At 38.1% G+C, this 11473-nt stretch overlaps 2 protein-coding genes across 2 annotated transcripts in view; both read left to right on the top strand.

The window, feature by feature from the left end:
• Nucleotides 1-2180: 2180 nt before the first annotated feature.
• On the top strand, nucleotides 2181-10266 carry STX16 (syntaxin 16). The gene is made up of 8 exons (XM_008634889.2): nucleotides 2181-2287; nucleotides 3327-3434; nucleotides 4346-4486; nucleotides 5013-5175; nucleotides 6100-6191; nucleotides 6349-6492; nucleotides 7012-7092; nucleotides 8200-10266. The coding sequence occupies exons 2-8, from the start codon at nucleotides 3342-3344 to the stop codon at nucleotides 8302-8304; spliced, it is 819 nt and encodes a 272-aa protein (XP_008633111.1). The 5' UTR covers nucleotides 2181-2287; nucleotides 3327-3341; the 3' UTR covers nucleotides 8305-10266.
• The window catches only part of NPEPL1 (aminopeptidase-like 1), an 18625-nt gene continuing 15694 nt past the window's right edge, over nucleotides 8543-11473 (top strand). The window contains exon 1 of the mRNA XM_017735868.1: nucleotides 8543-8550. Coding sequence (XP_017591357.1) covers nucleotides 8543-8550 — 8 coding nt within the window. The remainder of the gene's footprint in view (nucleotides 8551-11473) is intronic.

Raw genomic sequence — 11473 nt, 5'->3', positions numbered from 1 at the left:
GGCCCTCGCCCGCCCCGGTTACCCCTTCCTCTGAACCCTCTCCTCAAAACCCCTCCGTCCCCCGACCTTCCTCCCTCTGCCCCTCCCTCCCTCCCCACCCTGTTGATTCCTGTTTTCCCACTCGTTCACGTCGAACGAATAGAAGAGATCTGTGTGTGCTGATCGCATCTCTATTCGCTTCGTGCATAATAAATGTGTTACTGTTCTAACAGCTTCATGTTAGCATTAACATGAGGTTTTTGATGCCTCCTTACCTGCAAAAACAAAAATTCACAAAGCAGAACTCTTCTATTCACCTCACTGTGGGCACTGTTAAATACACTGGTGTAGTTTATTCCCATTGCTTAAATTTCTCCATAACTTGCTCAGATGTTCATTGCCCTTTTTATTTATCCCTAAATACAAACAATACTCAAACACATCTGTGAGAGAGAGGAGTCAGTAGATTCTAGTGTAACTCCTCTTTACAGAAACTACCAAAAGTTATTGGTTCAGAGGCAGTTTCAGTAGCTTTTCCTAGGTTTTGAGCTAGTCAGTCAGGCTGTGATGGGCTGCTTGGCAGCTCAGCTCTGCTCAGGTTTTCACACTTTCTGTTTAAACTTATCATTCATTTGTCATAGCCACCAGTAAATATCTGCTGGCAATCTCATCATTCTAAATAGCTTTACATTAATGCATTTTTGTTAGGAAAAGCAGTGCTTCCTGTTGCTGTCAGTGGTCTTTGTTCATTGCTAGCTTTATTACACCTGTGTCTAATAAGCTGTGTATTAAATTGCATTTGCAGAACAGGAAATGTCAATAGTAATTTGTATTATACATGTGTACTTTGGCTCTGCATTTAGTCCTTGTTAATTTCTTTTTTTGCCATATCAATGTCACTTCTGTAGATCCTTGGTTTTTTTAAAGTATTACCTAGAGAAAATAGTGATATTTTTAACTCACTACTCCTGAGCAGTGAAACGGCACTTTACTCAGCAGCCAGTGCAATAACACTTAGCACCTGCATCAAATATTTATTTGCAGTGTTTGTTAACATTAATTGAAGGTTTTTTCTGGGCTGCTCACTCGAATGCAATGGAGGCTCTCAGTGACCGTAAAGTGTCCATCTGTGCAATGGGTGAAGTGAGTCAGGGGCTCAGTTTTGGCCCTGGTGAGCATTTCAGAGTTCCACAGTTGTTACAAGTGAACTGTTTTAGCAAGAAGTGTGAAGTTGCTGGTGTGAGCTGTTTGTCTTTCATGGTTTTTGGTGCCTGTCGCTGTCAGAGTTGCAGGTTTCCTTTGGGTGGTACCCCCACAGCAGAGCTGCTCTGTGCCAGCAGGGCAGGGTTGCAAATTCTAGCCCACAGTATTCAGCTTCCCTTAGTTCATCTCCACCTTTCTCCTCAAGAAATCCTTTGCTGTGATAACTCTCCGTCAAGAATTGCATTCTTAAACTCAGATAATCAAAGCAGCATCTTTAACAGTAGAGTCCTGTTCCAAAAGCCTGGGGATTCTCATAAGAAATCATCAGTTGATGCTGCTTTATTAAACCACAAGTATTTCATCCAATTTTAGGTCTGACTTTGTTAATCTTGGAGTGAAAGATCCTTTTGCTCACACATCCCCTCCACAGTGCAAGGATTGATGAACAGAGAAGGTGCAGATACGTTGCCTTGTGTATTTTTTTTCGGATCCCTGCAGGGTTTATATTCCCTAAAAGTAGAGCACAGCTCAAGTGTGTACAGAAGTGACTGAACATTTGCTTTTGCTTTGTGTCCTTTGCAGTCTGTTTTATCCTGTGAGAACTGGGGTGTTTGTCAATAAATGTCCTACAAAAGCTTCTCTGTGCCCCCTCCAATCATAATCAAACCCAGTGGATGCTGAGTGCTGCAGTCAGACTGCCCTTGCTGTCATACTTCACTGTATTCTATTGCAGGTTTTCCACCTGATGTTTCAGTATTTAGAAACTTCACTGAGCAATTACTTTGTAGAACAAACCAAGCTCTGCACTTGATCTCTTATGTTCTTGCTGTTTACCAAGGAACTGAAATATTTCTTTTAAAATTTGGTGGATTAAGCAAAATGCTGATTTAAAATGCGATATCAGAATGTATTTATTGATTAACCATGTCTTAAAAGCCAGTTTGTTTGTTCTTGGTAAACCATCATGCTTTAAAAATAAATCAGTATTTTCTCAACTGACCATGCCCTATATCTGTCCTATGTCTCTTTTTTCCCTTTTGTCTTTCGCTGTCTCTAACTGGATGGGGCTGATGGGATCCACAAATCACTTCAGGAGCTGGATGAGGTATTGTTTTTCACATTTTATTCTGCCATGGTACATCAAGCCTACATCACTGAGCTAAAATATTCTTTCTTTATTCTGCTAGTTTATAGAATTTCATTATATAGGATGAAGTGTCTGTGCACAGTAGAAGGACAGGCTGCATACAGAAATCAAGAATTTTGTGATATGTTAGACTGTGAACAGATAAATGTATGAACCAGTCTGAGTTACTGTGCACACATGGGGTAGAGTGACTTTGCACAGTGAAGCCATTAGCTATTCTTCATGCTGTGCATGAATTATGCAAACTTTATTGATTAGGAAATAAGGTCAGGGATAAAGAAATTGCTTTCAAGAAAGAGTTGCTAGGGAAGGAAGGGGGATTGTTTTTTGAAAAGAGATGGGGTAGGGAACCACAAAACTTTCCAGGCCTGATAAAGGAAAATTAGAAATTTGGGAGAAACTAGGAAGGGGGTGTTTGTATGAAACCTTTCCCAAGTAATTAGTTAATGTTTGCAAATGGTATCATTGATGATCATCTCCAGTATTGCCTTGGCTATTTGTGTTTAGCGCATTTTAATTTCCATTAACTAAGTAATTTAACCACTTGAGTTGCATGTCAGTTTGCAGGAGTGTTTGTTCTTCAAAATAGCATTGTTTGAGAACAAGCACTTCAAATAAAACTTTTTTTCTGAGATTTTCCCAAAGTCAGTTTTCAAATTTGCCAGGCCCAAGGTGAACTGTGCTGCAACATTGGCTGTGAATTGTTGTACCAGCATGAGAGTTACTTGAATTCTCACTGCAATATCATCTTTCCTCCTGGAAAATCTGCTAAGTATTTATTCTAAGAGCAACTCTGAGCTTTCAGATGCTGTAGGAAGTGGGAGGGTGTAGGTCATTTAGCACAGAGGGACAAACCAGAAGATGTGATGTTTGATCATGAGCAAACACATCTCTGAGGTTAATTTCTATCGGAAGGCAAACGTGCAGGTTTTCTGATGCTCAAGGATTTGGATCTAATTAGACTAAAGCTAATTTGCTGTCTTTTTTCCCTCTGCAGCTGGCTGATGATCGCATGGCCCTGGTGTCAGGGATAAGCTTAGATCCCGAGGCAGCCATCGGAGTGACGAAGCGGTTGCCTCCCAAATGGGTCGATGGCGCAGACGAAGTAAGTGCTGTGCTCTGGCACATCCAGCACACGGTTGGACTTCCCATGGAGGGATTTATTAGTGTCTTCCCTCACATTCTGTCAGCTGTGTGACAGAAATAGTATCACAAGAAAGATTTAAATAAGAGCTTTTGTTGGAATTTTTGTTTGAACCGGGTGAGGAGGAGTCCAGCTGAATAAACCCTAAAGTGGTGGAGATGAGCATTCAGTGTTCAAAACCAGGAAATATTAGTGTTTTCTAGCAGGAGAATTTTCCTGCCTGTGCAGTCTGGATGCCATGCAAGTTCTGGAAATACTTGGACAAATGCAAAGGAATGATTCTGGAAGCATCCAATTAAAAACTTTTTCTAGTATTTGGAGTGTGAAGCTATTCTTGACTTTCAGAAAATCCTTTTTAAATGTACTCTCAGAACACATGTTGGCTTATCAGTTTGTGTGGACAGAACCCATTGTGCAGAAAGATGCTTAGGCTCCTTTTTACTGCTATAATAATCATCCTTACAGATCTTTAATTACTTGGTTGAAAGCATGGTATTTAACTTCTGCTGTTGAGTTGAGGCCATCCAATGTTTGATGGAGTTGAAGGTGTGACCTGAATTTTCATTTATATTTTTGGAAGTTGGCTAAATCTTCTTGCTTTAGTACTGTATAATTATAAAAATATTATTCCATCTTAATGAAGCATATTTGAAAACAGCAGTCTTGGCTAAGATTAAGAAGTAGGTTTAGTAGCAAACTCAAAGTCTATTGAGAGTATTCAGTTTCTTAGCTTTTTATGTGGCTTTTAATGGTATTTGGTTTGCCTTTTATGTTACAGATTTCTCTCAGTGATTTTAGTCTAACATTTGTCAGAACCTTTTCCCCTGAAGCATGAATTACTTCCCTTTCTTCCTGTTGGGCTTTTTTTTTAGATTCAGTATGATATTGCCAGGGTTAAACAGAAGATGAAAGAATTAGCCAGTCTTCATGATAAACATCTAAACAGACCCACACTGGATGACAGCAGTGAAGAGGAACGGGTAATAGAAATAACAACCCAAGAGATCACACAGGTACAGAGTGCTTTGCATCCTATACCTCCAGTTTGGCACATCTTTAATGCATTAGGATCAGGCAGTGGTTTGCTCTGAGCAAAGGATTTATTTTATGATCAGTATTGGAGTGAGCCAGAAGTCCTGGGCTCTGCTCTGAACTTCCCAACGAGTCACTTAAACCTCCCTGTTCTTTCCCTTACGTGTTTGCTTTTCTACTTGGAATAGGAATGGGAGATAAATCAGATTTACAGATACCTCAGAGAAATGCAGATATCTATTCTAAGGCTTGCTGTCTAGCTAATTGTAATGAAGCAAAGTCTTTGGTCAGAGACAGTTGTGTTACTCTGCTGCCTTGTTATCTTGAAGTTATTTGTTCATTTATGTTCTATTTCCATATTTTTTAAACATTGCACAGAGCAAATTAAAAAATCCCTTTAAAAAATGGAGAAACCAAAATATTAATCTTCAATGTGGCACTTTTGCAATGTGATGTTTAAGGTGTGTGCTGCTGTATGTTTGTCCACTAATGGAATTGTTTTCTCAGTTATTCCACAGATGTCAGAGAGCAGTCCAGGTGTTGCAGAGCAGGTCACGTACTTGTACAGAACAAGAAGCACGTGTTCTCAGGAATGTAGTGTCTTCCTTAGCACAGTCCCTTCAGGACCTCTCCACCAACTTTAGGCATGCACAGTCTGACTATCTCAAACGTAAGCATAAGAGATGTAACAGTAATGCATGGGCCCCTTCTCTGGAAACCACTCACTGAGGTGTGCTTATTTTCTTGGTTGGGAAAACTGAAGCACAGAAGGGTTAAGTGATACACACAGGACTAACGAGAGGTTAGAATTTGAGAGTTTCTGGTTCACAGCCCATGGTCAAACTGCTTTGATCTATTTCTTTTTCATGTTGCTAAAGAAGAAATGTCATAGTTAAGTGTGTCAACAAAACAGAATATTTCATCCATCCACATTTTTAATGCATTTTGCTTCTCCAGTTGTGGTTTGCAAAGCTGCTTCTGTTACAGTGGTGAAGCAGCCACTGGTTTTCAGCCATGACACCTGCTGCAGATGGCAGGCTGTGATAGATAAAGCTTATAAGCTAGTCTGTGATAAATTAGAATTCTGCATCCATAAACAAATTGGAAGTGGAACAACCTCTGTTTAAGACTCTAAAATTTTGTTTGATTCTATTTTAAGATGTGTCAGATTATTTTAATCTTGAAAGAAACCCACAAAAACTTGATTTTCAAATTTAGCATTGACATTTCTTCCTCCTGTGGTATAAATGGCACAGGTGGAACTGAAGATCACAGTTCAGACAAGGGGTGTTCCTAAGATAATTTGTTACAAAATAGCCTGGAGTGATCACTCTCTAAGACTCTTAACTAATTTTTTTAACTTTGTGGAGCATAACAACTTAAAAATCACTAATTTAATCAGTATTGCAAGTCTGGTTGAATTTGTTATGCTTTTGTTAAATAGTAAGCCTGACAGTTAAAATTTGAATATTGTGATTTACATAATTTACTAGACAGATTTTCTTATTTGTGCTTTTCTGTCTGGTGCTTCAGATCTCAGCTCTGATTATAGTGTTCATAAATATCATGCTCAAACATAGTTTGTCTTTTACAGGTATGAAGAATAGAGAAGAAAGGTCCAAACACTTCTTTGACACCTCAGTCCCACTGATGGATGATGGGGAGGATGATACACTTTATGATAGAGTAAGTTAAGATGTTATTACACAAATGTGATATGAATTGCATTTTCTCAGGTTGTAAATATCTGTCAGAATTATGAAATCTTGTAATCCTTTTAATTCTTTCTAATGTTTTCATACTGTTAATATTAGTTCAACATGTAAATCTTGTATTTCAACAGGGTTTTACAGATGACCAGCTGGCATTGGTGGAGCAAAACACACTGATGGTGGAAGAGAGGGAACGAGAAATCCGTCAGATTGTGCAGTCAATCTCCGATCTCAATGAAATATTTAGGGACTTGGGAGCAATGATAGTAGAACAGGTACACTGACAGCACAGTGTTAGTAAGAAGTGGGACATTCCATATAGTGTTAAGGCTTCCAGACTCACTTTTCCTAACTTACTTCTTCATGCTTGGGTTTCCTCCGCTTGAAATATGCCACAAGTTGAGTTAATGAAAATAAATGAATAATAATTCAACTGGTAATGTGTGTTAGACTTTAAAAAAAAAAAAAAAAAGGCCACAGGAAGCCAAAGTTCTCTTGCTTATTTCTCCCAGAGATTCAGTTTACATTAAATATGTCAGCCAAAAGCACATGGTCTGGAATTAAGATGATTTTTAGGGATGTGATGTGAGATGGTGACAGAGCTGCCATTAGGAACTGAGCAAGGAAGTTGCTTAATGAAGTCCCAACCAGTTCTTGTGTAAAAGTTCATTGTTTACATAGTTCATGAGCTGTTTGCTGTGGGTGTTGTTAATGACTCTGCTGCTTATGATAATAGTTGCTTTATGAAGTTCATTTAGGTTCAATTTGGTGCTTGTTTTCTCCATTTTACTTAGGGAACAGTTCTAGATAGAATTGACTATAATATTGAACAGTCATGTATGAAAACTGAAGACGGTCTAAAACAACTGCATAAGGTAAGCTGATGGAATACTTAAGCCATTTTGCATATCTAATAATCTTTTATAATTAAATAGCTATTAAGTTATTCAGTCAGTTTTCATTTGTACATTGTCCCTTTTAGAAATTACTTCTGTAGAGTATGAAATGTCCGGCTGTACTGTAGGAGGAGCTTTCCATATAATTTCTGTTAATGTCATGCTTGATGCCTCAACTTAATTTCTTAAATGACTTTCTGGGCATCCAACCAATGTACTTTGATATTTATATTGCTGACCTGGTGGCACCTGTCTGCAATTCCGTCTCTTGTTTGGAGAGCCAGGCACTTGGGAATAGGGATAGTTATTGGGTACCTCAGTGCAGATTTTAGTTGGAAAACATTATCTCAATCATGTGAGCAGAAAGAATAATTATTAATGTTTTTTCTTACCATCTGACACTTAGATGTCAGGTCCAACCTCTTACTTTAATGTGAAGCTTTTGCTATGAACACCTGAAAAGTTTTAAAAGCATTGATCTCAGCAGATCAGAGTTTTGTGGTCATTTTGTTTTGGTTTTATTTTGAAGTTTCATTAATTAAAAACAAAATACAAGCTTTGTTTTGTTTAGCTTCTGTTAGTAGACTTCCATTTGGCTTTTGGAGAGTTTTCTCTCTGTTGTGTCCTATTAATTCCCCTGGGAAAAGGAGGAGAAGGATCAGAAAATATGGTTAGAAGAAAGAAGGAATGAAGCAGAAAACTTGAGAACCAACTCAAAAGTAAAGCTTTCAGTTCTAATTAAATGAAAATGCACAGCTGACCAGGTACAACAAATATGCCTATTAAAAAAGGAAGTTTTGTTGTGAATTTTAATGTCCTTCAAATACGATCCAGGAATCTTATCTCAGCAAGCTGAGTCTTCTCTTTAACATGGGTGGGTGTGATTTCAGTGCACATTTACCTTCCCTGGAGCTTACGGTGCAGAGCAGCGTTACTGTGTGGGAATTGCCTGCAGTATACATTGTATGAGATGTCAGGTTATCAAAGAACAGTTTGAAACACATGGACTTCACTTACACTAAACAAGAGTCTGTACTGCAGTCTTGCAGAAATCTAATTATTAACTCTTTCTTCTCTGTTTTATAGGCAGAGCAATATCAAAAGAAGAATCGGAAGATGCTCGTTATTTTAATTTTGTTTGTTATAGTAATTGTCCTTATTGTTGTTCTTATTGGTGTAAAGTCACACTAGGTTTTGCTTCATTTTCTCATTTTTGGAGTTTCTGTGAACTTTTTTCCCAATGTGAATGGATGGACCTGCACTCCAGAAAGCTGCCTTTGAACGTACGAGCCCTTGTGGTACAACATCTGTGCAATGTTTCTGTAGAATTCTTCAAAGTACAAGTTTGGTGACCTGTGAGGTGTTTGTAAGGATTATATGGAAAATGTCAGGAAATTTGATGCTCCCACACAAAAACATTTGGCGCCCTATGCAGAGGTATTTGGAAACACAGTACTTAAGAATAATTAAAAATTGAAGTTTACCAGTGACTATAGTAATTAGTGTGTTACTGTGAACAAAAATGTGTTGTCTTCTATATTCTTATGTCATCATTGTTACAGGCTTCAAATTTAAACAATGTTACCGAGTCAATGGGACTGGATATCAAAAATTGATCTAGATGTAAAATTTGTTGAGACACAAAACTGTTTGATTGAATGCCCTTTCTTCCAGACTCAAAAACTCCAAAGAACTTGGATAGACAGCTAAAAAGGAAAGCTTTTAGCAACCAGAACGTAATCCAACCCCTGTGATCTTAATTTAGATACTGCAGCATTACTAAGAATCAGTGGTACTTGATCTTGTAAATAACAAGATGTAATCACTGCCATAATTTAACATGTTGAGTTAATTAAAAAATTTTCTGAGCTTGAGTAATCATGGGAATGATTTTCCTTCATTGGGATGATCATATATTTTTTTTCATGCATAATTTTTTTAGTTTAAAGTACAGATATTACATTAAAGCAGTGGTGATGTTAAGCTGAAAAAATGGAATAGAAACCCAGAAAGAGAATCTCTCTGGCCTGCTGTAGTGGATCTTGGATGTTTCAAACTGTAGCTGCTGTATAAGTTGTTTGTTTTACAGTGCATTTGTCCATATGGGTTATGTATTTTGTATAAGAAGTGGCTTCACTACAGTAGATATTACATCCATTTTCCCTGACAGAAGATTCTCTTTCAAATGTCTGCCTGGAAGAGGATGTGTTCATGGTCTTTTACTGACCATGAAAGATGTCATGCAAGTGACATGTTACAAGGCCTTCAGAGGAGAATTTGGGGTTTTCACTATTTTTTCAGTGGAAAACTTTGCTGCAGGCCGTACAACAGAAATTAGGGCAGCATATAAGTAATAGAACACTCTTAATTTAATTCAGGCCTTGTCTTAATATTTTTAATACTGCTTTTTTATATGTTTGGGTTTTTTTTTTCCCAAAGGGACTGTACCTTCCTTCATTTTTTGACTTACACAAGTGCTCCCCATAGACCTGCAGAGATGCTCTGCTCCAAGCCCCAGAAGTGCAGTTTCAAAACACTATGATATTGAAGTTGCATCTGTTACTTACCCTGAGTTTCTTTACTCTTTGCTAAAGAGGACCTGAGACGTGGCTTTAAACTGACCATTTTCAGGAATGGACCTGAAAGCAAAGACTGCAAAAACGTGAAAGCCTTGGCTTTTTGTGGGGCTTATGAAAAGCTTTGTATCAGTCCTGTTACCTCTAGAGAAAGGGGATGTTGAACTACCAAAACTGCCAGTTAAAACTCTACGTTGAATTAATGGTGTAAATTGGTGAAAGGAAGAATGAGGCTTGTGTTGGGTGTGCAGCTCCCCTGTTCTGGTGATAGATTTTTCAATGATCGTGAGTAAAACTACTGTCTCCCTCGTGCTGTCTGCATCACTTGTTGTGAAGCAGCAAATTGCTATAATTTAATATACTGTATTTGCAACTTTCTCTCTAACAGGAGATTGTGTTATTTATTTCTGTCTTGACCGGTGCTTTTGACATTTTATCATGGCAGATGGATTCAAAGAAGTAATAAAACACTTCCAACCTAATTGGGCAATTATTCTTTTTTTATTTAAATTACTAAAGCATACTTTTGTGATGTTAACATATTTCTGTTCTTCATAATAAATGAAAGTGGCAGCGATGTGAAGTATCTTTTTTTAAAAAAAATAACTTCTGTAGCACAACGTCATCTGCATTGTCAAGTTATTTCCCATGAGTTATGCCCACTGTCTACCTACTTTCTACCCAAATTCTGTACAAGGAAATGCATTTTTAGTGAGGTTAAACTCAGATGTCAAGTGTCCTGCATAACTTGAGCTGGAATTTATTGAAGCTTGATTATATTGAGGAAGAAAACTCAGGACAGGCTTCTAAATCATTGCAGGTGTGTGGCTTATTCTGAATCAGTCTGAATAAGCATCAGCAGTTAAATCAGATCTGATGCTGTGCTTTGTGGGAGTATCCCCACAAAAGGGGTGCTGCCTGTGCCTTTGGGCAATGAAAGCCCCAAAAAGCCACAGCAGCTGCTGCCTCCTCAGGTATTCCAGGAGCTGCCTGAGCCTCCTGCTTGCGCTTCTGCCCAGCCCTGCTGCAAACAAAGCTGGGACCCTCTCTCAGGCTGCGGCTTCTTCATGGTTGCTGGATTCTTCTCAGCCTATATGGAAATATACTCAAATTCCTTACAAAGGAACAGAACAGCATTGCTTAGAGCATCTCTGTCTCCTCACCTGGTAGGAATGGCCTGTAAAGCTGTTGGCTTGTACACAATTTTGCCACTAAAATGCATGTGAGCGTGCAAAAAATGAGCTGCAACTTGTTAACAGAAATTAATTATATGCCAAAAGGACAGTCTTAAAAGCACTGTAATGGCAAATTTATTTCTACTGCAAGTTTTCTCTAGAAACTGAAAAGTAATGTGGAAGAATTGGTTTCCTGCTTGGTGATTTTTGGAATGTGCTAAAAATTGGAGTATCTGTACTTGATGTAGTGTTTACTGCCTAGATTGCATTGATTTAAGGTCTGCTTTTATGAACCACAACACAAAGGAGTCTTAACTCTTTTGCTTAAGTGTTTGGAAACTGCTTTGGGTACAGCCTTGCAAATTTCAAGTTCTTGGATAGGTGACAGTGAAACTGATTTTGTTGGAAAAAATATATGTTTACTATTAAAATCCAAACCAAACAGCCTTCTTAAACAAAATTCATTAAAACAGGGAATTAATTATAATTTTGCATATTAATTACAATGGATTGTGTAAGATTATATTTTACTGGCTTAATTCTGTGAATATTTGTAGAGGATCAATAATTGGAAGACAGGTCCTTGCTGCAGCTCCTGCTGCAGACCCT

The sequence above is a fragment of the Corvus brachyrhynchos genome, unplaced genomic scaffold (genome assembly GCF_000691975.1).
Source record: "Corvus brachyrhynchos isolate BGI_N302 unplaced genomic scaffold, ASM69197v1 scaffold10, whole genome shotgun sequence".
Lineage (NCBI taxonomy): Eukaryota > Metazoa > Chordata > Aves > Passeriformes > Corvidae > Corvus > Corvus brachyrhynchos.
This window is presented reverse-complemented; position numbering and strand designations above follow the sequence as displayed.

Bases quoted from the DNA above. Each gene is read 5' to 3' on its own strand.
- STX16 (XM_008634889.2), top strand. From the start codon at position 3,342: ATGGCCCTGGTGTCAGGGATAAGCTTAGATCCCGAGGCAGCCATCGGA. The intron at 3,435-4,345 runs GTAAGTGCTGTG...CTTTTTTTTTAG, and splicing joins GGGTCGATGGCGCAGACGAA to ATTCAGTATGATATTGCCAG. The intron at 6,493-7,011 runs GTACACTGACAG...CATTTTACTTAG, and splicing joins GAGCAATGATAGTAGAACAG to GGAACAGTTCTAGATAGAAT.